The sequence below is a fragment of the Adelges cooleyi genome, unplaced genomic scaffold (genome assembly GCF_023614345.1).
Source record: "Adelges cooleyi isolate 19-005CV unplaced genomic scaffold, UGA_ACOO_1.1 ACOO_flye_CR_arks_rails_tigmint_CR_PRNA_41, whole genome shotgun sequence".
Classification (NCBI taxonomy): Eukaryota; Metazoa; Arthropoda; class Insecta; order Hemiptera; family Adelgidae; genus Adelges; species Adelges cooleyi.
The window spans coordinates 3,748,953-3,776,823 of NW_026096090.1; the positions used below are offsets into that span (position 1 = coordinate 3,748,953).

The window sequence follows — 27,871 nt, forward strand, 5'->3', positions numbered from 1 at the left end:
GATTAACTAGCAAATTGAGACCTTAGGGATGGCTAACATTGAAGTGGGTCATAAATCGTTCGCTTAGAAGCCTCACACGGTCATGGCTATATATGCATATATATATATATTATTCATAAATTAGACATTATAACGTTTGTGTTCGTTCATCCGCTGGGCGTGCCATTCCATCATTTCGATCTGGTGGCCATAGATGTGTTTTGTAACAACGGACGTTAAGTATACATATATATACATAAAGATAGATTTGAATTGTGTACTACGGTATACTTAATTGTTTGATATAATTCGTTTTGTCATGTGTCGCGAGGGTCGAACGCCTAGACACCGTAAAGAGTGCATTGGCCGGATGAATAATAATAATATCGTGGCAACAATACAGCTTCTCTACTAAGATAAGTGTAGAAGTCTGTGCAACAATACGATGATAGATAAGTCAAGTCGTCATCGTTGTTCGTATTCTGTGTCACATCCATGCAGCATCTAATCAGCGATCCGTAAATCGTTATCCGCACAATGCTCATTATTTAATGATTATTTAGCCATGTTGTACGATGTCATCTCGATTATCATCGCAGATACGACAAAAACATGCAAGTATAATTATTAGTGTACACTTACTGCTTACTGCCTGGTGCCTATGCCCTGTATGCATAATGCAGTATGCTGTACATATAACTGCAATATGTGTAACCTTTTAGAGGCTGTAAGCAAGTACTATTATTTCGTTTTACGCTGTAAGGCGTAAGCCAAAGTGGAATAAAAAATCCACCTTGGCGTGAGCTGATTGTAATCAGTAACGTTATCAGTTATCACAGTATTATGGAATCGCGGTTCGGCCAATGACGAGCCGAGCTTACACATCGTACGATAATGCTCGTTACGTTGTTGGCACCGTCGTCTCGTACTATACAATTTTAAACGACGCTTATCATAACGGCGCTATAGAGTATAGAGTATACAAAAACATTTAACTGATGGTAGATTTTTTTAAGTTTTAAACTTCAAATTTGTTTGGTTTTTTTAGTCAGAAGCGGTCTTATGGAGTCGCCGGCTAACGGTGACGTTGCAGCAGCCAACTGCTTGACACCCAACTATTTGCAAGCTGACATCTCCAAAGATGGATCGTTCTACGGCGTTTTTGTTGAAACTGACAAAGACGAAAGTGGTAATATTTATTAAGCGATTTCTTTCAGTCTAAATTCCCAAAACTAAACTTAACGTTCTTTTGATTTTCACAGGTACTCCTAAAGTCTTTTCTAAACTCAAGGAAACACTGTCTGCAATTAAATCTAATAAGGCGGCTAGGTTTAAAATTTTCAGGTCGGCATCTGAAGCTGAACACTTCAGCATATTTGGTCAGGAATCACCAGTTAAACCATCTGAGAAAAATATATCGAACAATGTTCCTTCCAGCTTTGGTTTCAAATCTCTAAAGTCGGAGGAGCTTGTTGCATTTAGGCGTCTCATTGAAAGTGGTGATGTCGAAAAAGTAAAGCAAGCTATTAATTCAAATCCAAAGTTTCTAGTAAGCAGTGGAGATACACCTTCAATTATTCAGGTATTTAATAGTTATTGTACATTAAACTCAATATTAGTGGTGCATAAGTAGTGTTTTTTGCTTTTATGGAAACCTCGGGAGGTGTTATTTTAAAATTTTTTATTTTGCATCTGTACCTATTATAACTTGGTTTTTGGTAATTATATATAGAAATTGTGTATAAAATTAACTTTTTAATATTTGAAACCTTTAGGTTATTAATAGGTTACTAATATTTATTAATAATTTTAAAGGTATTTTTAAATGCTTCATTTTTATGCTATATTATCAATGTACAACTGCCCTAATATTACATATTATTTTATTCAAAATTATTATTATTATTTTCAAACTATTAAGGAAGAAATGAATTAAATATCTAAAATTGCTTATAACTATGTTTAATTTATTTATAGGAAGGTTGTCGATATAACGCTATGCATGTTGCTGCTCGGTATAACCAAGCAGTTATTATTCATTTCATAATGGAGTGCGTCACTAATCCAGATTTTATTAAAAGTCTATATGGAATTGAACAGTCATATTTATCTCGTAGTGAAATAATTACAGATTTATATTTGAATACTCCTGACAAAGCAGCTAATGACACTCCACTTCATATTGCTTCAAAATTTGGTCATGTAGATGTAGTGAGAGAACTTGTCTCATATGACAAATGTATATTAACCTCAAGAAACAAATATGGCCAGATTCCAAAAGACGTAAGATTTTTTATTTATCTAAATTCTGAAAATTGCACCATTGATTTTAAAATGTACAGATTAGGGAACAAATTTACTTAAAGAACACCCTTTATGGCATTTTTATTTTGTCATATTGTAGTGTTTTTATGCTGATTACGATGTATAATAGTAGCGGCATGCAATGGTGAAGTGGTAGTGACGATAGGCGTTCGGCGGTCACTGCATCATGCAGCTGTTGTCGGCGAGACAAATTGCGATTGAAAACACAACATTTTGTTTCCAATTCGGTAACAATAAATAATAAATAAAAAATTACTATGATCATAATATTATACCAACAGTTGTAGCAAAAAAAAAAACAACGAAAAGCAGGGATAAAATAATATTACATACCAAAACTCCGGTCTTACGCCTCCAAACCCCCAAACAAAAAAATAGCTTGCTTAAAAGACTAAACTAACCTAGTACTGCTCTGGAAGCGTCAGCAACTTAATGAGCCCGAACAAAACCTACCTTTCAAAATAACAAAAAAGTAATAGGCTCTTATGTAACTGTTCGGCACCCACTGCTATTGCACGCCTTGGTCGCGCGCCCTGCGGTTAACTGTTATATATGTGGACAAATTCAAAGTTCCAAATAGCTATAATTTTGGAACTAGAGGAGTCTGCCGATTCTCAACTTCAGACTTGTAATCAGCGTAAAAACATTACAAGATATTAAAAAAAAGGGTGACTGGTAAAGTAAATTTATGCCCAGAAATGCAGTGCTATATACAAGAATGATGACTGTTTATGGATGGGCGGATGGTAAACTATGAAGATGGTATTGCTGTTGTTCCTACATAAATTCGGTTGCTGTTCTTGTTTATAGCACCACTTATCTGTATATTTTAAAATCAATGGTTGTACTAATAAAATTGTTTACTTTTTTTTACACCTGTCCACATTGATTAAAATGTGCTATTTACAGGTTATATGTTCAAGAGGAAATAAACCGGCATACAATGAAATATTAAATTTATTAGAGGATGGATATTTTGTTCCTATGTGGAAATCGGATGACGATTGTGTACAACCCACAATTGGAAAACCGTTTTCACCAAAATCTTCACCAGTAATATCAGTAACACAGGTAAATAAGCCATAAAGTAGAACATAATGTATAATATTCTGTGTCTATAGTTGCAGTGAGACAAGGTTATAAACTTGTTTCAATACATATAATATAGGTTTCACCTGACATTATACTTTTGCTCTGCCTTTATGTTGACAAAAAAAAGCATGTCATTAATAAGTTTTAAAAGTATTTATTAGTATCGATTTAATAAGTGCAGTTGGTTATAACTTAAGAATTCCTAATTAGAAACATTTTTTCCTTTTAAAAAATTAAATACTACTCTATTAGGGGTTATCACTTTTATAATAATAATAATAATATTTTCTCATAATACTTTTATAATTTTTCACTACTAAATGGCTCTAACTGATGTAAAAAAAATATACGCTAAAAATACACATAAAACTAACAGTAAGTTAACATGATTGAAATTAAAAAATTGCCTATAGTTTGCAACTATCATTTTCGAGAATGGAACCCCCTTAATAATGTTAAATTTTATAGTTTGAAAATGAATGCCTTAAAACCTTGAGTCCAGTACTTGAGATAAGAGCTATAGCAGGACCAATGAATGAACCACAAGCTCAACAATTTTGGAAAGACTGGAAGTCGCCAGTACGGAAGTCACTATTATCACCTTCTCCAAAAAAGTTACATCATAGCCCAAAACAAAAGGAAATATATGACAAAAGTTTTGAAAAAGCAGGAAGGTATTTTTTATTGTAATCAAATATTTAACTTATTTTTTTATAAATCTGTCTGTTTTGTAGAGAACTGGCTGAAATAAAAAAAGTCGGATGGGCAGAATATTGGCCTTTTTTAGATCGAATAGTTGATCTGCGAACAGAAAGAGGTCTTGATCTTCTTGAAAATTATTTAAAACAGAGATTTGATTCAAAAGAACAAGAAAATGATGAAAAGTCAAATGTAACGGAGCCAACGATATTGTTAAGTCCTATGGGTGAATTATGTAAAGCATTGGAAACGATGAGAATTGGAAGTAATCCAAAACAAAAAAGTATTAGGCGTTCTACACTTGTATCTTATACCTGTTTAGTCAAGTCGTGCAAAGTATGGATATGAGGAAACTTTTATAATATTTGTTTACACTTTTTTGCTATTTTAATCTAATTTTAGGTGTTAAGTGAACGTTTACTAAAAGTAATCATATCTGAATGCGAGAATACACAAGATATTGAATTATTGGCTAGCCGTTTGTGTCATGAAGTAAGACATTTATTAGTTTTGGAAGACAGTTTCTATTCAGATAGTCGGTTTGATCAAAACATACAGGGTAAAATTCATGGAAGAGTGGCTATGAATTTGTGTCAGTTATTTAGAGACAATTATGAGGGTAATTTAAAAATAAATGAATTGGTTAACTCTCTGAAAAGTTATTACATGTAAGTTAAAAATACAATGTAATTTTGTTTATCTTGATAAGTATAATTTGTATAATTTCAAAATTAATTTTATTTTACGTTGCAGGTTTAGTGGGGGAGTTGAAACTCGTAGTGAAAACACTGCAGCTTGTCTAACTCGATTAATGTCTAAAATGTTAAACGACACTTCTTCATTAAATTGTTTACAGCAACATGTTGAGAATGAAGAAGATTGTAAAGAATGGTTTTTAAATACTGAAGCATGTTTATGCAATATCGGTTGTAAATCACGACTGAAACCTAAACAGCTATTTATGGGTAAGTAGCCTTAGTCAACCCTTCTTTTATTTATACATTTTTGAAAAGGAACTGTAATTGTCTAGTTCCCCTCGAGCGACAAACTGAGAACCCATTTCTTATTATATGCATTTTTCAGAAAAACCTTCTTAAGAGGGAACGTCGCGGTAGTTCTACAGCTTAATGGGCTGCTTAAGCTGATTTTAGTTTATTTTTTATATTCTTATTACTATTGTAATGATAAATGAATAATTCTTAACTATTCGCTTAATTAAAAATATGGGGTTAGTAGGCATTACTGGATTGCTATTTTATATTTCAACTTGACTTTGTGGTGATATTTAATTATATTAAATATCAATTTAAAATATTTTATTAAAAATCTGCTATTTCACATATTTAAATTTGTTTATTTTAATCACTAATTCAATACAACTTCACCATGACACTAAATTGTATATTATATATACATTAAATAAATTAAACAATTTATATTATATTAGATATTTTTGTTTCATTTTTCTAATAGTTTACCCATCGATAGATTAAATAAGAAGACCCTAAAATGTCAAATCTCTAGCTCAACTCTACTTCTTCATAAGTCATAAACATGGAAAATTTTAATTTTTTCTTAAAATAAGTCTAACATAAAAACTTATCAAATTGTTTTCAATTTAAAAAATATTTTTGAAGTTATAATATGCCATTAAAAGATATATTTTGTGATATCATTTTTTTATTATCACATTATCAGTTTTAATGTGCTGTAACTTGATAAAACCAATATTTATTCGATCATTTTTCAAGTTAGATCTTTTTAAATGAAAATTAAACTTTTCTGTTATATGTTATAAAAAAAAAGCATGAAGATTTACTATAGCTTAAGTTAGAGGTTCAACATTTTAGGGATTTCTTATTCGAATTTTTAAATTTATATTTAAAAAATAAAACATGTTATTTTTAGATTAATGTGTGTTTCTAATATATGTTATTTATGCATTTTGTTTGTTTACTAGATGATGATAACCTTTCAAACGTTAATCAAGATGTAATATCTCAAATAAATATCATAAAACGTAAGTAATAATTAAAAATTTCACTTTCTCTTAACTCAATAGCCAAGATTCACTTAAGTATCTTTCTCTTTAGATCTTAATTATAATAATGTCTTCAACTGTGTATATATATACTGTTTTAATGTATTAATATAAATGAATAATGTGATAAACACTGTCTGAATAATATTGTTGCATACAAAATGTTCTATAATGTACTTAACTAATTATATTTGGCTTAGTTTATACATATTATAATAAAATAATAGAAATAAACCATAGAAAGGGTTTTTAGTATATTATGGCTGTTTTCACAAGTTTAGTTTGACATTTAAGTAAAATTTAACATATATTTTAATTATTTTTAAACTACACTTAATTTTTAAGCTATACTGGTAAAGTTAGGTTAGATTAGAATTACTTTTTAATTTGATTATAAAAATGTAATTTTTACAGATAACACCAATGAAAAGCCTTTAACTTTAGATGTTGGTAGTGATACCATTCTCACAAACGGTTAGTTTTTCAATTTTATTTTATTACAAATATTAATATCATTCATTTATAAACTGATGAATTGCAGGATATAACTCGGATGATGAAATTTACTTAAGTGCTCCTTCAAGCCCATGCAGTGAATCTTCGGATGATTATAATATGTTTTATAATGCTGAACAAGACTTTTCATATTTATTGTTTTCCAGGTAATTTTACAAAAGCTAATTCTCCTTGATTTTGATATAACTTTTATTATTAAAATAAGAATTGAAGTAAAAGTAATAAATATTAATATAATATAAGTAGTGATAGCAAGCCAATAATTGTATTTTTATTATTGAAGTCAAGTAAAAGAAAGAGGAAACAAGTCTTACTAAAAGAAATCCTACCATCAGTTAAGAGAATATCTACTTTACATTTTTTTATAAGGGTTTCATATTGGTGATTTTAGTCAAAACTAGAACTTATAGTAAAAATATTACTGTTTGTGTATTAATATATAGTTGAGTTTAAATCAGTTGCTAGAGTTTTAATAGTGCAACTTCAATATGTTCTCTTAAAAAATATCACAACTCACCTCTTAAAAATGCATATTTTAAAACGCCAAGTTTTTTTTAAGAAAATTGAAATAATTCTAGTAAAGAAGACAATTTTTTCTTCGTTATACAGTTTTTATATTTACATCAATAACTATAATATTCTCTGATCTATTTGGAGTGCCTGGAGCTTTTGAAACTTCTCAACTGTGACATCCTCTTTATTAGTTAAAAATAATAAACAATGTGTATTTATTTGTGCAGTGATAGTCCAACAAATGATGATCATCAAGTTTATGATGTGTTAAGAGGATTGAAACTAGATGTCAATAAATATCCATGGTTATATCGATGGTTGTACTCAATGGATGACTATCATAATAATTAATCTGTGATACTAATTAAACTAACAGTGTAATTTTTTATTAAAATTTTGAGTTATTTATTTTTGTTGATTCTGTGATTATATATGTATTATAAAATTTGTCAAATGTTTTCATTATTATCATTATTTTACAGTTATTTTTAAGTCGAGCATTTATGATTTCATCTTTTTTTGATTCTTCAATTTTAAATTTAGTTTTTATATTTGGTAAAAGTTTTTTAGTACAACAATGACGATAGCTCACGTGATATTTTATTGTTAAGCTTGGCATAGTATGAAATGGTTAAATATATGTAATTTATAAATTTAAATATGTGCTAATTATATAACATGGCATTATATTTTTATACCTTTGTTATTATTTTTTTAAACTGTCTATTGTATACTTTTTTTTCATTGTTTAAAAAGAGTAAATCATTTTATATAAACATTTTTTTATAAGATTTACTATAAAATAAATTCCTAATACAGGGTCCGGCAAAAAAACCTCCCTCATTTCGAAATGGCACTGTATGAGTTGTGGTGGTGGTACAACAGTGGAGGGGGTATCGATCAATAGCTGTATACATACCATTTTCTTCTGACCTAACCTAAACCAGTTTACTAGGAACCATCATAAGGGAGAAGTCTGGTTCCAACAAGACGGTGCCACAGGTTACACTTCGCGGCGCTCCCTAGCAATCTTGAGAGAGGTGTTTCCTGGACGTCTTCTCTCTTTGCGAGAAGACATCACCTAACCGCCAAGGTCACTTGATTTATCCCCTTGTGGTTTGAGGACTTAAGAAGGCAATCAAACAGGCAGTGGCTGCCATTACACCGGAAATGACACGAAGAGCAATGGCCATTCTCGAAAGTTAAAAGTGTAACCTGTGGCACCGTCTTTTTGGAACCAGACTTCTCCCTTATCATGGTTCCTAGCAAACTGGTTTAGGTAAGGTCAGAAGAAAATGGCATGTATACAGCTATTGATCGATACCCCCTCCACTGTTGTACCACCACCACAACTCATACAGTGCCATTTCGAAATGAGGGAGGTTTTTTTGCCGGACCCTGTACTTATTAAAAATATTGTTTAAATAAAAATTGTTGTTTGAAAAAAACTTATAATTAAGGCGATGGTTTTAATCAATAAATTTTATGACTTATTTGTAAGTTTTTTATTTAAGTTCTAAGAGAAACTTTTTTTAAAAAGATTGTTAAGAAATAATATTTAGTGTATTTTCCCTGTTATCATTTTCATAATCATGGTTCTTGGACCATGTATTATAATGTAGGTCAAATAATTAAGTACTAATAATAAAAATAATATGGTCATCTGTCAAACTATTGATCCTATACACTACCACTAATAAGTTAACATTTTATATGACTATTAAATGAAGTAAAAGTCTAGACGTTTAAAATATTGTATGGGAAATATCTTTATATATTCTAGTTAGGAGAATTCGACAACTATTTTATTATTATTGCAGTTGATATTATGTACTATTCTCTGATACTCGTACTATCTAATTAAATTATGTATATGAAAGTATTGCTATTATTGCTCATTACAATGACCCTTCATTATTACATTTATTAAATGTATAATGTGAAAAATATTATTTAACTTATATAAGAAAAAAAATATATTTACTGTTATATATTCATAAGCCACGCGGCTTTTTTTAGCCTATTATTATTCTCATCTGTCTTCAATTTCGCCACTCTACTAACATCTATAGGTTGTATTTAAGACAAATTAACATTATTTGTGTTAAGTATACCTACAGCGTTGAATTATTTATTATTCTTATGAATAATGAATCTATGTATATGTATGTTTATAAATGAATACACAATGAGGTACTTAAATAAAAAAAATATAAGATAATAAAAAGTGTAGGTACCTACCTATATTGAGTTAATACAATTTGTACGCATAACATAATAAGTAGATCATTTTTTTAATTATATACCAGCTTCCAACAATTATTGCAATGGTTAAATTTACAGTGTTAAAAACTCACTGCTTTCTATATATTATTATTATTATTATTTTTTCAAGTTAATTTTACTTGTAATATATTATCTAAAATGTATACACTCCTTAAAAAAAATATAATTGTTGGCAATTTAAATTTTCCAAGTGAAATCATAAACCACGCATAATTATCAAGATAAATAATAACTTAAATGGTAGATCTTACAGTAATAATAAATACTTATAGTCTATAGAGATTTGGCCCCTCTCTAAAATTGTTGCTTTACGTAGTTGTTGCTTTCATAGACAATTGAGCGTTGTAAATACAATAATACTACAAAGTACAATAATAATAATATATATAAATAATATAATATATATTATAGATATAATACTACTATTACTATTAGATAAATATAAATCATCATTTTTTAAATAAGGGAGGTACACTAAATTGCGGTCTTGTTGATGTTTTTACTGACAACACACTAGTATTATGTATAGCCTCTAGGGTAAGTACAAAAAAAGTAGGTATGTGCGTTAGTCATTCAACAGGCTTCGGGCTTTACTAACATTCAAACGACACACACTCAACATATATAAATGTTATATATTTTATTATTTATCTGAAGATAAGTAGTGTAATTGTTTGTATGATCAGATAAAATACCTAATAAAAATTATTTAAATACAAACACGCGAGTGACAGTAGTGATTAAATGAAACGCAACGCTTAACCAGTTAGACATCTCCGACTATGCAATTATCGCGGGATTCTAAAAAAAACAATAAAATTCCAATTTAATCGTTAAGAAGTATTGTTATACTGTACTTCACCGTTTACCAGGACCTATCTGATCTAAGGAATAGTAGTTGCGTTATTTCGGCATTAATTTGTGATTGCAACACTTTTCTTTATGACAACAAATAATTATATTTAAAAAAAAACTCAAGCCATAATTTTTTTTGGACCTGCCATGGAACTTAGCAACGACTCTACAATCGACCGAATCGCGAGTCCAGAACTGAAAAAAGGTATGATTACTTGTTTTTTCCTTAATCTATGTACATTTTGGTACGCTTTTTTTAGCCGCCAAGCGGATCCAAAAGGTTCCGTTAATGTAAATTATACATTTTGAATTATGTACATTAATATTGATAGTAAATACAACTTAGTATTAAGTAAATACTAAAAATTTAGTTAAATTAATCAAGATGATAAACAAACAAATGTACTATTTTGACGGTACATCGTTCGTGTTTCTGAATTATTTGAGGGGAAAATAATTGGAATAAAATATGTACAGTTAATTTATTTTATATAATTTTCTATAGTAATATATATTTTTATGAAAATATGTGTATTCTGCTCTACGTCCAAAGGTACAAAGTACAATCACCGTTAGGCGTTAGCATTAAAAGATTTTTTAACTTCGAAGTTCTTAATGTAGCCAAAATTTATCTAAAATGTATATTTTTTAGGTTATCTGTCACTTTTTAAAAATTAACTTATAATTTAATAATGTTTAAATTTTATTTATTTGATTTTTGTGCTATACCACCTATTGATATCATGCAGGTACCACAAGGCTGTGACCTCCTCATAGCACTTAGACTGTAGCCTAGGACACTTTAGCAATAAATACAAATTGAAGAGTTAAAACTTCAATTTTTTAATAAGTAAAGTAATTTTTGAAAAGTGATTAAAAAATGTACATACTAAAACAACCCTGACTTAGCCAAAAACTAACAAATAAAAAAACTTTTAAAAATATTAAATATATTTAAAATTTATAACTATCGAAAAGAAATGTATGAAAGCTAAATTTTTGCTTACAATTTACATAATATTTCCATTGAGTACTCAATGATATTAATATGGATGAATTCCCTTTTGCGTTCAGCTACAGAAACTGGCGTAGTTGTTGTTTGTGTGTTTAATTAGTTGTGTCTAGTACAAATATGCAGTATTGTAATTATGGTACGTACGTAATGTGTTGCATTATAATTATTTCAAAAAAGATGGGATCTTAGTTTTCCCAGAAACTGTTGGCCTACACTTAATTTATATGTATCGTTGTGTAGGCATGCCGATGATCGGTGTCCGTCACTTGCAGAGTCTGCTAGCATTTACGGCGATTTTCACCGGCTATCTGCTCAGAGTGAATATGTCGGTGGCTATAGTAGCCATGGTGCCAGTGGTCAACTCGACGGACTTCTATGAAGAACACAAAAACCATATCGCTACGTTCGATTGGACCCACAAGACCCGTAGCTATCTGTTGAGCTCGTTCTTCGCGGGTTACCTGCTGGGAAACTTTCCGGCGGCCATTCTCGGTTGCTACTTCAACAACAAGCTCCTGTTAGCGTTAAGCACCACTATCACTTCCCTGCTCGCATTGGCCACCCCGGTGGCGGTGAGCACTTATGGGTCACCCGTGCTGTTCATCATCCGATTCTTACAAGGACTCGCCCAAGCGTTTCTGTTGCCCATGTGCCACGGCATAATGGCCAGATGGGTGCCGCCCAACGAACGTGGCCGTTTGGTGGGCTTTGTCATGAGCGGTATACAGTTCGGTACCATGATAACGCTGATCGGTGCTGGCTATTTGGCTAGCACTTCGTTCGGTTGGCCTAGTATATTCTACGCGAGTGGTGCCATCGGGCTGGCGTGGACTGTCGTTTGGTTATTATTGGGCGCGGAGTCACCTCAAACCCATTGGTTCCTCAGTCAAAAAGAAGCTAACTACATACAAGAATCACTTCAAGGAGTTTCTCACCATGGTTCACAAGTAAATGATCAGTCGGTTTTGCATTTGTTGGTTCATTTTTATTTTATTGTAGTATTAATTTCTTTGTATTCTTTAAATTTTTTTTTAAAGGACGCTATAAACACAGTACACCCCTTTTTGTTCAGAATTTGGTATAGATAATTCATTTTTCATCAGATTATCACAGCATTTTAATAGCGTTTTTAAATATTTGTTTTACTTAAGCGGAACTTGTTTTGCGCGGCTCAAGGTGTACATTGTACAGACATTGGCCGATTATTGAAAAATTGAAAGGGGTTTCCAATATTTCATACACAAAAACCTACTTTTTAAATATTTTTTAAGTAGCTGCGATTTCGTTACTAAGTAATATTCTCAAAAATCGCTAATGACAATGTGATTACAATCAAAAATTGTATATTTTGATAATAAGCGTTTTAAATATCTAAAACTAATAAAAAGTTTGAAATGTATAGGTTTAGTGCCCTCTTAATAGCCTATGTTAACTTTTTTATAGAGTTAAGTTAAAAAAAAACATTTAGCAGTGGTATTTAAAGTACAAATCAAATGATCGATTTTATGACACCTGAGTTTTTTAAGCTCTGAACAACCATGGTATAATTTTAATTGATACTCGTGACTTATAATTATCTTTGAAGTTTGAAATCTTTTAAATTAAAACTTTTTAAAATAAACTTATAAATTAAATGGTGTTCAAAGGCTTTTGGATTAATTGTTTTTGTTTAAAAAATTAAATATAATTTAATTATCTATTTAAGCTAGTGTACAATTTTTTAAGCTTTTATTACATTTAAATTAAAAGTACAACAATCTTTTATTATATAATTTGTTTACTATACTACTTATGGTATAAAGACGAAAAATTAGATAATAAATCTAAAAAATGTATTAAAACGATAAACCGGTAATAAATTTGACAATTATTACTAGATATTATTAACAAAAAAAAAAAGCTTTGATGCGAATCTGAAAGAAAAGTACCTAAGACATGTTTAATAAATGAAATATTTGATAAAAAATATAATTATTTATTTTATATATTCTAATATCCCTACTTAATAGATACTAAAATAATTACTGCGTCATCTTAATCATTGACTTTTATGTTTTGACTATTGTCAGTTTTCATTTTAACAATAGGACTACAATATGTTTTTTTCTATATCTATTAGTATATACCTAAGTATTGTATTTTAAATTTACATTTAGAAAATATTAACAGTTAACGTTAGCCTTAGCGACAGTTCGTTATGTGAAATAATATTGTACGCTAAACATATTTATTTACATACGCAATACTTACAATAGAATAAAATTTATTGTCTTTATACTTATTTTGTCTTTAAACTATTTGTTTTTAAAACGCTTAACTGCCCGACACATCTTTATAACAGATAATAGTCGTTTTAAGGTACATAGTATCTATACATAAGTATTTAATAAGCTTGCCAAATATACCGACACTGTATATAATACGGTTATTTTTAAAATTTAACTAACTATTGTAAAGACCGGGAAAAAATTAAATGCAAATGATTGTTTTTAAAAATTCTAACGAATATTATAATTATTAGGAAAAACCGTAATATACGTAAAAAATATGTAATTACGAAAAAAATATTTTTGACGAATGCTCAAAAAAATGTTTACAACAATTTTCTAAAGAAATACATGCGTGTTTAAAAGTTATATAAAAAATACAATTAGCATTTAGGTATAAACAGATAATGGTATAGATTTAAACATGATAATACAGTTATATAATGTGATCACAATCTTTATCAGTTCACCATAACACTGAAAAAAAAGTGTCAGTCAAAATTTTTACCATAATTGACTTTACTAAATTTCAGTATTTTTGGTAAATATTTAGTTTAGTTTACAGTTGATTTAATACAGATAGGGCCAACTATAAAGTGTTTTGTTGTTACTGCTAGACAAATTTTTTGCTATGTCGACTAGATGTTTAACGTGGAATATTTCGAAACTTTAAGTTTAATTTTTGTAGATTAATATTTTTTAATTTAGAACCGACTTGTCAAATTAAGCCAAGACTAATATAATAACAATGTTTATCTTTACATGATACCATCAGGCCGATAAAGTCACTCCTTGGAAAGGGATATTCACTTCGTTGCCAGTTTGGGCGACCACGGCCGCACACGTGGGATACAACTGGGGCTTTTGGCTGCTGTTGAGCGAAATGCCCACGTTCATAAGCACCGTGCACGGGTTCAACCTAAGGGAAGACGGACTGCTGTCTTCGCTCCCTTACCTAGCCATGTTCCTGTTGCAATTGCCCGCCTCCTACTTAGCCGACTTTCTCAACAAGCGACAGTGTACCACACTGACCATGTCCAGAAAAATATGGACCACAATCTCGATGTGGGGAGGGGCAGCTGGCCTCATAACGCTCGGGTACCTCGACGACAACGCGACCTTCACGATTTACCTGTATATTTTCGTCGTGGCCATCGGGGGCACGTGCAACCTCGGGTTCAACATAAACCACATGGACCTGTCACCCAACTACGCCGGCCTGCTAATGGGCATCACCAACACGATGGCATCCACTGGGGGTCTCACAGCACCCTTAGCCGTCGGGTACATAATAAGCGATCCGGTGAGTTGTGAACCATTTCAATCACTTTTTTCTAGATCAACCCGTACGCAATTTTCGTCAAAATATCATACACATAGTATGCTTCCCCCTTTTTTTTTTTTTTAAATACAGACCAAGGAGCCTATTAAAAATTTACTCGTAAGTCTTAGACAGTTTTTTATCATTGGACTATAGGTAGGACTTTCAAAATCCGGGCTTAAAATAAACGATAAAAAGTATTTTTAGGCAATTATTAAAAAATGCAATAAGATAAATGAACACATGCCTAAAAAGAAATATTGTAGAACACAAAAATTGTTTAAAAAAAAAACACTAAAAAAAATCGAATAAGTGTTAAAAGTTTTTAAATTTTTGCCCTAATGATTTTGATAGTACCTATTAACATTTTTTCAGTCGAAATTTAAAATTTAGTATGGTAACTATCCGACTTTTGTATGGTTAAAATACAGTTTTTTTTGGTAAAAATTCGAATTTTGAGAAACCACTACTAAACTGTATTAGAGTATGAGAATTTTGAAAATAAAATGTATATAATCATCATTACATTTAATTTATTTTTAGAATTCCGTTAATCAATGGCGAGTTGTATTTTTTCTTGGAGCCGGAGTGCTTTTCTTTGCAAATTTGATATATTTGATATTTGGCTCGGCTAAAACACAATCTTGGAATTCTCCTGAAAAAAAAATCGTAAGTATTTACAATTGAAATTAACATTACAGCTCAAAAAATTACACAAATTTGACAATTTTAAAGATGCACATTTGGTATTAATTATGTTGATGTTGAATTGTCAATACTCAATACTTTAAAACGTAATTAACATTTAGTGTTAAATAGTTTAATATAAGATCATAAAAAAGGAAATAATCCTTAAAATGTACGATATGGCCGGTGTATAAGATTTAATAATTATAATAGTAATAAATATAAAAAAATAATGATCATAAATATTATTTTATAACGGAACATAATTAGTAACACACATCACACGTTTACAGTTGTTAAACAATAAAATATAATCCGAAACGCACAACAAGTTCTGTGTAAAAATGTATAAAGATCAAATTAATTCATAATATCATTTCAAATATAAATTAATAAACACTTTGAGAATAATTTATGACATATGCGATCAACGTGTCAACCTGGAATGTAAATAGCTCAATAAATTACTTTATTGCTGATTAGAAAATAAGAAAACTGGTTCGAATAACTAAAAAAGTATTATTTAATAAATATGTATTTACTCAAAAACAATAAAAACAAAATGCTTGTAATATACAATATATTATATTATACTAATATTTGTCATTCTTGACTAATTCATCTAATACCATTTCGTCTTATACGTCAATATTACAATGAATTGATAAAAGTGCAATCGTTACGACCAAAATAGTAGGACAAAACGTATAGGCTGTGTTAGGTACACAAAACGAAAAACTTATAATTTTTAAAATGACAATATTGGACTTCTACAGTGTACATTTTGCAGGACAAGGCAGACTTTTAAAAAAGTGTCCTGAAATTTCATTTTGAAAATAAATTAAGTTTTTTTTTACCAAAAGTCTCAAGCGATTCAAATGTTTTCATTCATAGTATTTTTGTTGTCATTGTGCTGACTAATGGTAGTGTTTTTTTATTTTTCAGGTAAGTTAATAAAATTAACGTGTTAAAACGGTCGGAGAATTTAGTCAAATGTATATTGTTATCGCCTATATTTTGTTTCCAATAAAATTGAATCGTTGATGTTTTTATTTATTTCTGGTGGATTTTTTTTTATCACCGCGTTTTACCTAATTATCCTTCAATTAAATTACAATTAAAACACGACGTATGTGCGCAATACGATCTCCTGTGGTTTTAAATGATAGACATTAACACAATTAAGTAATTACGAACTCAATATAGTTGTCACTTGTCATGCTGTGAAGTTTGTAATTTGATTTACACACACGCAGCATATAATGGTTTATCTTTATGACTGAATTATTAATTATACGTTCTATTGTAATTTATATTTAATAAAAAATACTTGACTTATGGTAACCGTAGTTGATTATACTCGTATCATAATTTTATTGTTATATTGCATTGTGTAGTATCGTGAGTCAACACTCTTTATCGAATCCTAATTTATAAAAATCATAATTATCAAAGAAAATTCGGGTGCTAGGCATAGGCTAACGGAGGTCAAATCCACTACAATGATAAACACAACGAGTGTTGAAGAATACCATTTTTGAACGATTAAAACCAACCTGTTTGTTCTAGTTTAGTATCGCAGCCAGGGCCATCGTCATGAGGTCATTTATGGGACCAAAAACAACAAAAAATATCGTCCCCTTAATCCCCGCTACCTCTTTTAAACTGACTCTTAAGTAAACGTGCTACCAAAAACAATTAAACAATAATACAATATACAATATCGAAGAAAATTACATTTTGAAAGACGATTACATATTTGGTCTTAGAGAACGTGATACCTCTGTTTATTAAGGAGTAAAGTATAGACAGTTTTTCGCAAAACATTAAATTAGAGATTGAACTATGGTGTATACTATTATTAATACCTTATTAATACAGTATTGAGGATTCTTTATTGATAGTCGTTTTTTTTGTCAGACTATCCAGTCATTTCTATAGGATATATTAAAAACAATTTCATATCAAAACTGCTTTGTGAGGGGATAAATTTACGAGGTCAATATTTACAGTAAAATCACTTAATTTTAACAACCTTACCTAACCTAACCTCACTAACTGTTAGTTAACAAATAGAAAAAAAACACAATCACTACGAATGAATAACTTGGATTGTGTTTAAGTTATTAAAATAATAAAAACGCTACGGTACAGGTAAAGTTCTTTTCTATGTACTGTAAACATTTTGTAATTCTATTACGCAAGTACAACCCAAAAAACCTTGTCTTCCGCACAGCGAGTTTTGAGGGTAAAATATAGATGATGTGACGTTCTCTTAATAATGAAGTCTTACCAAGAAGCAGGGTTTGATAACGTTTTTGTGCCAATATTGAATATGTAAAAAAGTTTGGCCAACAAACTCCGCCAATACTCGTTGTTACGTATCAGCAGTTTATATAAATATATGGTGGAGGTTGTCCACCATACGCGAGTGCTACACCGGCACAACCGCAGCATTCGTGTAATTTGGGTTTCATAATAAACATCGGCGAGTATTGTTATTTACATTAATATAATTGTGTTTTACTTTATACATAAGGTATAACACTCGTCAAAGTTTTTGGGTGAATATTATCAATAGAGGTACGTGATTACGTGTAAATAGGTACAACTAAATCACGTGAATTAAAAGTGAGGGTTAAGTAATAACTTTTGGAAAGTTAAAAAAATATTAATAAATAAACAAAAGTACGGGTTTTATATTATTTTTATTCGCATGATCACGGAACCGCATTCATACGAATAAAAAAAAAACCGCGGAACCGCATTAACGTGCGTAAACAATACCGCAACTTATTACCTTGGCGAAAACAAGGGCCATTTACAATACTGCATTACAAAGTTCCTGCCGTTATGGAAGTGGGGCAGCTTGCCTTCTGTATTAGTTGAATACTATTCATTAATAGTTAATTTTAGTAACAGACCACCGTTAACTGCGTTGAGGCCAGTCGAAATCGATAACCATATTCGGTATGAACGACGTAAACTGTATGTATTGTACCTACCTACATATTTATTATTTAATTTCCTCTAAAATTGTATTAGGTGATTGTTTTTTATTAAATAAAAATCGATGGATAAATTTGTATAAGCTGTTGTGGTTTAATTTTTGTACATGTCAAGTCTTACTTCAGTTTAAATTCTACCGAAAAATGGTAAAAATGATAAAATTAGATTATCTCCTAATGTGACACTACTTAAAAAAGTATGCAGTTGGATCCATGTTTATTTCTAGAGATGTATTCACTGAACAACGATATCATTTCTCACCAACATAATTTTTAGAACTTCGATTTATTTTAAGCAGGTGTACCGTTTTTGGGTTTCCGGCATTTGCAGAGTTTCCTGTTATTCCTATGTATCTTCACGGGTTATCTTTTACGCGTAAACCTGACTGTGGCTATAGTGGCTATGAGTCCATTAGTCAATTCCACAGACTACACGAGGTCCAAAACGTATCACATACCCATATTCGATTGGTCGTCCAAAACAAGAAGCACTTTGCTGGGATCGTTTTTTATGGGTTATCTGTTGGGCAATTTCCCAGCATCTGTTCTCGGCTGTTATTACAACAACAAGATGTTATTGGCAGGCAGTACAGCAGTGACTGCTGCGCTGGCCGCGGTCACGCCGATCACATTGCTGACGTTCGGCACACCGGCTATGGCAGCGGTCCGTTTCGCGCAAGGCCTATCGCAATCGTTCTTGTTCCCGATGTGCCACGGCATCATGGCCCGATGGTCACCACCTAACGAACGCGGACGTCTAGTGGGTTTTGTCATGAGCGGCATACAGTGCGGCACCATGGTCACGTTGGCTGGCTCAGGGCTGCTAGCCAGCAGTCCGGTCGGTTGGCCCAGCATATTTTATGTTACCGGCGCTGTCGGCCTGGTGTGGACCGTGCTCTGGCTCGTATTGGGCGCAGAATCACCGCAGTCTGGACACCAATTTCTTGGACAAGCCGAAGCGCATTACATAAACGACCAATTGAAGGACGTTGTGTCCAAACGAATACAAGTAATAATATTATTTATTACTTATTATAATATTTTTTAGCTACCAAACATAATTAATTATATACAGATATATGTATAAGGCTTGTGAAACTCCTATTTTAACGGCTTTCAATATAATTACTATTTATTAATCTTTTAATTATATAAGCTTAACACTTTTTATACAAAACACCCAATAGCGTTCAATTGTTTTAGCATTATTATATTATTACATTTACGTTCGTAAATTAAAATTTCACAATAACTTATTATCATCGTACATCGTGTACTCATACACAATACATTACCTCGATATCTAAAGTACTTATCAATAGGATTTGATGTTGTTTCTTTGTTTTTTTTAGAACGATAAGACACCGTGGCGTTGTATATTTACGTCGAAACCGGTCTGGGCCCTTGCTCTCGCCCATTCTGGTTACAACTGGGGATTTTGGCTACTGTTAACTCAAATGCCCACGTACCTCAACACCGTGTTGGGTTTGGATATAAAAAAAGACGGAATGCTATCTGCCCTGCCTTACCTAACAACTTTTTTGCTTCAGTTTCCAGTTTGTTATGTGGCCGACTTTCTAAACAGCCGAGAGTGCACCACTCTGACAACGTCCAGAAAAATGTGGAACACCGTGTCCATGTGGGGTGGCGCTGCGGGATTGGTCACACTCGGCTATTTGAACGATACAACCGAAATGGCCATAGTTTTTTATGTATTCGTCGTGGCCATAGGTTGCACCGGCAGTGTTGGTTTCAAAGTCAATCACATGGATCTGGCGTCCAACTACGCCGGGCTGTTGATGGGCATCTCCAACGCAATGGCGTCCATAGGCGGCTTAACAGCACCAACCTTGGTCGGATTCGTTGTACACGATTTGGTATGACATGCGGTATACACTATACTACAACATAATATTTTTGCAGTGTTATGGTACGCTATTAAGTGTAACATTGCTAGTTAGTAGTTACTACACTGCTTCACTGATACATATTGATAAATTTAAATTAATACTTAATGTTTATTCAGACATCAGTAGTCGAGTGGCGAATAGTTTTCTTCATTGGTGCTACGGTTATGTTTGTTTGTAATTTAGTATTCATTTTATATGGATCAGCTGTTACTCAACAATGGAATAATTGGGATAATATTAAAACGAGTAAGTAGGTCGCCAGACTGGAAATGGAAAATATAACAAAAAAAACTGATATCTTGTTAAGGACAGTTATCAACTACATCACTAATTCCTTACCTTAACTGGTTTACAAATAAAAATGGTACTCATTTTATTTGTTTGACTTAAGTGGCACTAAACAGCAGTGTTGGTAAAAACTATCCATAGTTAACCTTCGACTAAAGTATAAACCTATTAAGTACAAAATGTATATGTAATATTTCAGTTCATAAAATTTTGATTTATAATTTGAAATCGGTAAAATGTAATTTTACATACAAATTAACAGATACCCGCAGATTAAGTTTAAGAATTACTTAAAATAAATTCAAAGAGGTATTAAATTAATTAAACCTTGGTTAGTAAACTGTAAAGTTATGTCATATCACAAAAGCTATAACAGTTTTAGTAACAAATTTGTTTATGAATTGATGTATTATATAATAAATTTCGGTAAATTGTTATTAGAATATTAATGACCTTTATGAGCTCCAATTAAATTTTAAAGAAAATCTAAAACATATTTCGTTTAGTCCAAGATTGACATTTATTTGTTTCTTAGTTATTCTTAGTTAACTTTGCGACAAGTATCAAAATTGCATAACCAAATCGCCGTGCTTCTAATAAATAGTAAAAAAAACGTGTGTTGCTATATAATTCACCCAGCCATAGTTTAAATTTTTCAAAGTTCTAAGGATCAAACCAAATTTAACAATACATAAAAAATATCATTACTTAAACATTTTGTTAGAGTCGCTAAAGGTGCTGTAGCGACTTAATCTTATTTAACCTATCTACCTCAGATCAACCTACAATAACAAAGCTCTCTTAGCTTTTATTTAAACCCCGAAATAGCCTTAGACTTACTTCAATCACATCAAAAGTTACTGCAATCCTGGTGTGAGAATTGAGGAACTAAAAAAAACAAATCTAAGTCCATTCACTATACTTTCACACTTAGACAAAGAGAATGCCATATTAGAACTCTCAATAACTTAACCATGACCCATCCCTTTTGCACAACATGTGCGTTATCTAGGTATACTTAGATCACCTGCTGATACGAGCCTCATAATTACATCAAAATGGTTTAGTTCATATTTTAACATTTTTAAGTTGGTTAGTATATTATGTATTATTAAGTTATCTTAATTCAGATTTTATTTACATTACAGACATTGAACAAAAAAATAATGTTAAATTCTCTGCTGGCAGTGCTGAAAAAGATATTGAACTATCGTCTAAGTAATATTGACAAAAATAATTATGTTCATAAACTTTAAATTTTTAGGCTATATTTCAGTTTTATAATTTACACAATATGTAATATTGAAGTTACTTATAAAATATGTTATATTTTATAAGTAACTTCAATTGAGAATTTAAACTGGGTTCTGATGACTTAGATGTTTACTAAAATACAGTCAAACTATAATTAATTTTCCAGTAAAAATGCTTTTCTTTAAAATGTATTTTTTTTTTAAGTATGTTAATTTGTATTTAATTTTTTAATATATACAAATAAATGTATACTGTCCTAATAACAAAGGTGCAGTTATTAAAAAAAAAAAAAAAAATACGAGCAAGCTACAGAAAATCAGTATAACTTTTTCTTACTTGGTTTAATCAATTTTTACAATTTTTGTTTTGTATAATGTTCTCAAATATAAGGCAGGAGTTCCAAACTGTCCGGGCCATTTGTATAAAGAGGAAAATGTTCACATAATATAACACTTAATACAAAAAAGAACAACCATTGAATACCTAATAGATTAAAACGTATTTATTTTTAATTTGTATAGCATATATTTTTAATGTGCAAATTATGTATAGTTTCAAAATAGGTTGATAACTGTAGTTCTTGAAAATAAAAATAAGCCTTAATACATTTTATTATATTAAGGTTCATAATAGAAGATTTTACAAAACTATATTATTAAATTTAAAAACAACTTAAGATAAGACTTGGTTAATATATTGTATTGAAATACCGTTACACGTGCCACTGTATTAAGTATAGTTTGAATGAATTATTGAAGTCAAAACAGAGAAGTTAAATTGAAAATCATAAAAAAGATTGCAAAACATACATCACCGTTTTAATTTGTTTGGGATGCCGCATATTGAAAAATGTAAGAATCTGGTGGTTTATAGTTCTTGTTGGGTCTTTATTAACGGTGGTAGGTATGAAGATGGTATTAAAAGCGCTGGTAAGTTTATCAAATCGATAAACATCTTATACGAATCGCTGAAAAAAAAAGAAAACAATTGTTCATATCCTGCAATTTTTTTTCAGGGTTTTTAAAAAATAGTTTTATATATAAACATTTAACTAAAATATATTATCAGGGCCAAATAAACCGGCGATTAGAACTTTGTACTTAAGCTTCCTTGTAGTCTTGTACTACGCCAATTAAAAGGGCGTCGCACCGCCCATTTTTAAGGAGTAAAGTATAGGCAATTTTTTACAAAATCGTAATTTAAAGGTTAAACTGTGATGTGTAATTATTAGTTCAATAACTAGGACTCTATTTTGGTAGTTAATTTTTTTTTTGGACTATCACAGCATCCTTGAAAGCGATTTAAAAATGTTTTTTCATCTCTACATGTTTAAGCAGACTAAAAATAACTCGCTTAATTTTGGTTTTAGAGTAAAAGCGCCCATTATAAAATTTAAAAGAGAACAATATTCCGGAGGGCAAGATGGTGCGTTTTTTCATTATTCCAAGTATAACGCTCAATATATAGTTTAGAAATAACGACTATTTTAACATTTTTAAATGACTGTAACTTTTCAAAAAATGATTTTTTTTAAAAAAACGCACCGTTTTGGCCTCCGGAATATTGTTCACTTTTAATTTTATAATGAGCGCTTTTACTCTAAAACCAAAATTAAGCGAGTTATTTTCAGTTGGCGTAAACATGTTTTTACCCCTGAAAATCATTGGTGCGACGCAATCCTAAGCGTCTTGTAAACAGAATTGGATTTTTTTTTTTGGTAATACCCACCCATCAATCGCCAGTTTACAAAGACCCTAAAATAAGAGTATTTTACTATATAACCCTTGGCAAAGTTCAATAATACGTAATTACCTTAATGTCGATTTTAGGTATTCAGTTCCGCTAGTACCACCTGTACCTAAATTATGAGATCCGATCATTTTATGAACCATTACAAGATGGTGGTCTAAAAAAAATAATTTCAAACAATAATTTTACTGCTCTACAATATTTTAAGCACAAAAAATCAAATGAACACCACTTATACCGTTATACGTTTTAATATTATTATTAAGTTTTCTATTAGAGATAATTTTTATTGTTATTAATTTCCAATGTATACCTTACGCTCAAATAGGTACATACTTAATGTTTTCAAAAAATATAATTACATCTCCATTTAGATAGAATAGTGTCTAAGTCAACAAGTGATTCTAGTATTCGATTCGCTAACCCATAACCATTTTCTTGACGGTACGAGTATATTAGAATGGCGCCTTTTAATGCCTTGTGAGACAAAATTCTATGACCCTGTTCGACCAGTGCTTTGTGTTGATCGCTATCGAACACGGTACTCAAAATTTGGCGGCGTTTCTCCAAACGTGTAATGCCGATCTGCAAAACATAACATTTTACAATAACTACTATATCAGCTGTTTCAATATTTACCCTTCGGAGTATACAATATATTATTTATATCTATCGGTTTTTATTATTTTTTTCTAATAGTTTGTCAGTTTTGAAAACTGACTTATTCTGAGCTAGTACTTAAAAAACCAATCCTACATGTCGTACATAGTGAAGGTATACAGTGATTTTTGTATTAAAGTATTTAAAAACAAAATTTAGTTTTAGAAGTATATTTTTTCTTAATGTTAGAAAAGTTCTGAAACTAGAACTAGAACGTTTTGAAAATATTTAGTTCTACATCTAAAATTACGGACGTGTTACATCTTTAAAAGCGCGTGTGACGTAATACCTAATAAATAAATAAGAATAATACCTTTTTCGAGTCTTGTAACCAGCGGTCGGCTGCCTTTCGATAACGTTCCCAAACTGCATCGTCAAGCAAGTCAGGAGTGCATTCCAGCCAATGTCCAACCAACATGAATAAAGTCGGTTCGGCCGCCGTTCGTTCAAATTCTAGACGTTGTGTTTCGTCAAAACACTCGGGATATGATTGACTACAGCATACACGGGTTTCCTTCATGCAAATCGTATGCAGTAATGATTATTTATTTATATATATATAAATTATCGCCTATTATAATTTTATTTGGATTTACCGTCTTCAATCCCAATTTGTTTTCGATCAAACGAAACTGAAGGCTTTGAAATCCAGATGCTGGCGTTAAGAGATCACGAAATTCTGCAAAATCACAGGGATGCATTGACTCCAATACACTAAAATGCTCTAATAGTAGCTAAAAATAAAAATTAACAAATTAAGTTTATTAAAAATATGTTTTCTTGGGTGTTAAAGATAACCAAAGGTGAAACATTTACTACTAAGTTCAAAATGGTATGATATAGAACTTTGAAACATGAGGTACTTAAACATTCCATTAAATAACGTTTTATGACCGCCACTGATTAAAAATAGGATTTTAACCCGGAACCGATTAACCATCCGGATTATTATTATCCTAATTTTTGGATTTTTTTTTTTAGTCCAGGATAAATAATACAACTTGTTTGAAAACGTGGATATACTTTGGTTTAAACGTTTATTTTTAACATTAAGAGTTGTGTTATTTACTCAGGTAAACAAAAATTAAGCAAAAAATAGGATAATCCGGATTTTTGAAATATCGATATTTCTTATGCTAATAGCGATAGAGTTTAAAAATTGACTTTGTGACTTAACAATAAATCAATGTAAATATAAAAAAATTGTGTTGCTACGGAAGGTGTACTATAAAGATAAGAAGTGCATCTCATAATTCCTACAATTATACTTGGTCGGCACAAATGGTATTTGTGCAATAGGTTGGCATTGTGTCAATCAAACCTAAAACTAAAAATTGTTTAACAAATCTGTAACAACTGTGAATAAGTGTGTAAGTCGATTTCAGTGATTTTACAGGGGAGCAATTTTAAACTTTGACCAACTGCCATAAATCCATACTTAGCCAATAACTCACATCTCTCTTAAAGTTTTCTCGTTGATCCAATGAGTTAGACATATTTTATTCAAGGTGTGCTAGACGCTTCGGACTACATCCTAGCGTACTTAGTTAATTTTGACAAAGAATCGACTTACACACTTATTCACAGTTGTTACAGAAATATCCGATTAACAAAATAATTAATTTTAATACAACTTTAAACTTTCATTAAAGAACTTAGTTTAAACTTCAGAATAACAAGTTTATTGTACACTAATAAAAATGTAAGGTTAAATTGTTTGCTAATTACCTTGAATATTGTTGTAATTCTACCAATACGTTTAAATACATTAAACATTTCTGGCTCTTTTACCTAAAATATTTAATAGAATTAATAATTTAAATTAAAATTAAAATATATAGACATTTGTATTTTGATATATTTTATAAGTACAAAATAATTAATAATATTGTAAAGATTAATGTCATTGCAAAACACTACTATTCTAACTATTTTGATCATTTTTTAATAAAAAAATGTATAATAAATACACCATTGTAAAGTAATAAAATAATGATATATTTAAATGAACTCTTAATCACAAAAAATAATACGTATATCCTATAGAGTATTATTTTTGTGGTTAAAAGTTCATTAAAATATTTTATTTATATTATGCTCTCAGTTTGTTCTTTATTACACCACTAGAAAACATTTATAAGTATAAGTTATGAATACGTACCCAAAGATTGATTGTAAACGATTTTCTAATTAAATCAATCTCAAACAAAATCTGTTTGAACCAAAGCTCAAACGCTGAAATACACACAAAACAATAATATTATATACCTATTTAAAATTTAAACCATAGTTTTGAAAATGAGTAAGAGGTTCAATACTGTAAAGCGTATGTTTGTATAGTTTATGTAATACATTTAAATATTAGTTATTTACATAGTTTCAACTTATTGATTGCCTGCTTTATTAATTTTAAAATTACCTTGATGAGTAATAATAAAAAGATGCTCATCGTAAGTGACGATATTCCGCTGTGGACTTAACATTATTTGTGACGATAAAAGCCTATCGAGCTTTAAGTATTCGGTGTAGCTCCGAGCTTCGTTGATTTTGCATTTTCTGTTGAATAATTTTGTATTTACACCAATGATTTAATATATATTTGATTTATAAAGAAGGAACGCCAAAATAATTGTAGTCCCTAGTTTTAAAAACAAGTTATTCTCCCTTGTATTGAAAATATTGGGACTCACTTGTTTTGGCGGTCAATAATAATTCTTTCATTTCCGTTAACATAACTCATTTTCTAATATTAGTTAAGTATTTATTTTTCTAAGTAATAGTATTAGTAATGATGGTTTACAAAGATACAAAAAAATGTAACTGTCACTGCAGTGTCTATTTGTACGTTTAATTGATTAATAACTAAGGTCCTTCGCCCTTTTTTATAGTAGTCACTGCTGCTAACGACGAAAACATACTGGTAAAACAAATAGTTATAGTAAAGTAATACAATATCCTTTTCAGTGCAAACGCCACACTTATAGGTCACGTATGTAAGTCTGGAGGATTGAGTTATCCTACCACCGTAAATATGTTATGTAATAGTTAATAGGGTCATAAACTATATATATATATATATACAAAATAATCATATAAAAACTGTTCGGCATATTATTTTATTTTATTTATAAAATAAATGTTTAGATATAGTTAATAAAAATACTTCTCAACTTCGCATTGAAGATAAAAAAACAATCTATTAACTAAACTACAACGATATTTTTTAATGGTAAACTTGGGTGATTTCCATAGAATTTGTTTTTTACACATACTTATATTTTGTCTACAATCAGTGTCTACAGATTACTAATTTAATAATATAAATGATTATAAAAATAAAATAGTTTAATACAAACCAAACTGTGTAAGAGTATTATCAATCATGCTGGATCGAGAAATTACATGA

The 27,871-nt window shown here is 30.3% G+C and overlaps 4 protein-coding genes across 7 annotated transcripts; 3 read left to right on the forward strand and 1 right to left on the reverse strand.

Moving 5' to 3' along the window:
• Positions 1–346: 346 nt before the first annotated feature.
• On the forward strand, positions 347–8,639 carry LOC126841778 (ankyrin repeat and LEM domain-containing protein 2 homolog). The gene is made up of 13 exons (XM_050578428.1): positions 347–597; positions 1,032–1,168; positions 1,242–1,561; positions 1,957–2,262; positions 3,214–3,375; positions 3,865–4,070; positions 4,131–4,431; positions 4,498–4,763; positions 4,849–5,060; positions 6,056–6,115; positions 6,551–6,610; positions 6,678–6,798; positions 7,393–8,639. Exons 1-13 carry the CDS (start codon positions 545–547, stop codon positions 7,514–7,516), a joined length of 2,328 nt encoding a protein of 775 aa, XP_050434385.1. The 5' UTR covers positions 347–544; the 3' UTR covers positions 7,517–8,639.
• Positions 8,640–10,043: 1,404 nt separating this feature from the next.
• LOC126841796 (putative inorganic phosphate cotransporter) lies at positions 10,044–16,652 on the forward strand. The gene is made up of 5 exons (XM_050578453.1): positions 10,044–10,511; positions 11,562–12,268; positions 14,364–14,891; positions 15,453–15,578; positions 16,542–16,652. Exons 1-5 carry the CDS (start codon positions 10,454–10,456, stop codon positions 16,548–16,550), a joined length of 1,428 nt encoding a protein of 475 aa, XP_050434410.1. The 5' UTR covers positions 10,044–10,453; the 3' UTR covers positions 16,551–16,652.
• Positions 16,653–18,484: 1,832 nt separating this feature from the next.
• LOC126841744 (putative inorganic phosphate cotransporter) lies at positions 18,485–22,157 on the forward strand. Of its 3 annotated transcripts, none has more exons than XM_050578368.1 (5): positions 18,485–18,584; positions 18,901–19,613; positions 19,957–20,481; positions 20,631–20,760; positions 21,951–22,157. In XM_050578368.1, exons 1-5 carry the CDS (start codon positions 18,569–18,571, stop codon positions 22,022–22,024), a joined length of 1,458 nt encoding a protein of 485 aa, XP_050434325.1. In that variant the 5' UTR covers positions 18,485–18,568; the 3' UTR covers positions 22,025–22,157. The 3 variants fall into 3 exon arrangements, with proteins under 3 accessions (XP_050434325.1, XP_050434327.1, XP_050434326.1); XM_050578369.1 differs by having other exon boundaries at positions 18,507–18,584; positions 18,904–19,613; XM_050578370.1 differs by lacking the exon at positions 21,951–22,157 and having other exon boundaries at positions 19,957–20,534; positions 20,631–20,645.
• A 571-nt stretch (positions 22,158–22,728) lies between these two features.
• LOC126841745 (tryptophan 2,3-dioxygenase) lies at positions 22,729–27,359 on the reverse strand. 2 transcript variants are annotated; one of them, XM_050578371.1, is made up of 9 exons: positions 27,156–27,359; positions 26,885–27,021; positions 26,627–26,700; positions 26,194–26,256; positions 25,062–25,199; positions 24,779–24,979; positions 24,168–24,390; positions 23,869–23,962; positions 22,729–23,023 (listed from the first exon to the last, which is right to left on the reverse strand). In XM_050578371.1, exons 1-9 carry the CDS (start codon positions 27,203–27,205, stop codon positions 22,924–22,926), a joined length of 1,080 nt encoding a protein of 359 aa, XP_050434328.1. In that variant the 5' UTR covers positions 27,206–27,359; the 3' UTR covers positions 22,729–22,923. The 2 variants fall into 2 exon arrangements, with proteins under 2 accessions (XP_050434328.1, XP_050434329.1); XM_050578372.1 differs by lacking the exon at positions 22,729–23,023 and having other exon boundaries at positions 24,142–24,390.
• Between the last annotated feature and the right edge of the window lie 512 nt (positions 27,360–27,871).

Coding starts and splice junctions, on each gene's coding strand:
- LOC126841745 (XM_050578371.1), bottom strand. CDS start 27,205: ATGAGTTATGTTAACGGAAATGAAAGAATTATTATTGACCGCCAAAAC. Junction 27,022..27,155: donor ATTATTGACCGCCAAAACAA/GTGAGTCCCAAT, acceptor ATTATTCAACAG/AAAATGCAAAATCAACGAAG. Junction 26,701..26,884: donor TTTTATTATTACTCATCAAG/GTAATTTTAAAA, acceptor TGTGTATTTCAG/CGTTTGAGCTTTGGTTCAAA.
- LOC126841778 (XM_050578428.1), top strand. CDS start 545: ATGTTGTACGATGTCATCTCGATTATCATCGCAGATACGACAAAAACA. Junction 598..1,031: donor GATACGACAAAAACATGCAA/GTATAATTATTA, acceptor TTTTTTAGTCAG/AAGCGGTCTTATGGAGTCGC. Junction 4,432..4,497: donor GTTTAGTCAAGTCGTGCAAA/GTATGGATATGA, acceptor ATCTAATTTTAG/GTGTTAAGTGAACGTTTACT.
- LOC126841744 (XM_050578368.1), top strand. Junction 20,482..20,630: donor GATTCGTTGTACACGATTTG/GTATGACATGCG, acceptor ATGTTTATTCAG/ACATCAGTAGTCGAGTGGCG. Junction 20,761..21,950: donor TTGGGATAATATTAAAACGA/GTAAGTAGGTCG, acceptor TTTACATTACAG/ACATTGAACAAAAAAATAAT.
- LOC126841796 (XM_050578453.1), top strand. CDS start 10,454: ATGGAACTTAGCAACGACTCTACAATCGACCGAATCGCGAGTCCAGAA. Junction 10,512..11,561: donor GAGTCCAGAACTGAAAAAAG/GTATGATTACTT, acceptor ATCGTTGTGTAG/GCATGCCGATGATCGGTGTC. Junction 14,892..15,452: donor GGTACATAATAAGCGATCCG/GTGAGTTGTGAA, acceptor ATTTATTTTTAG/AATTCCGTTAATCAATGGCG.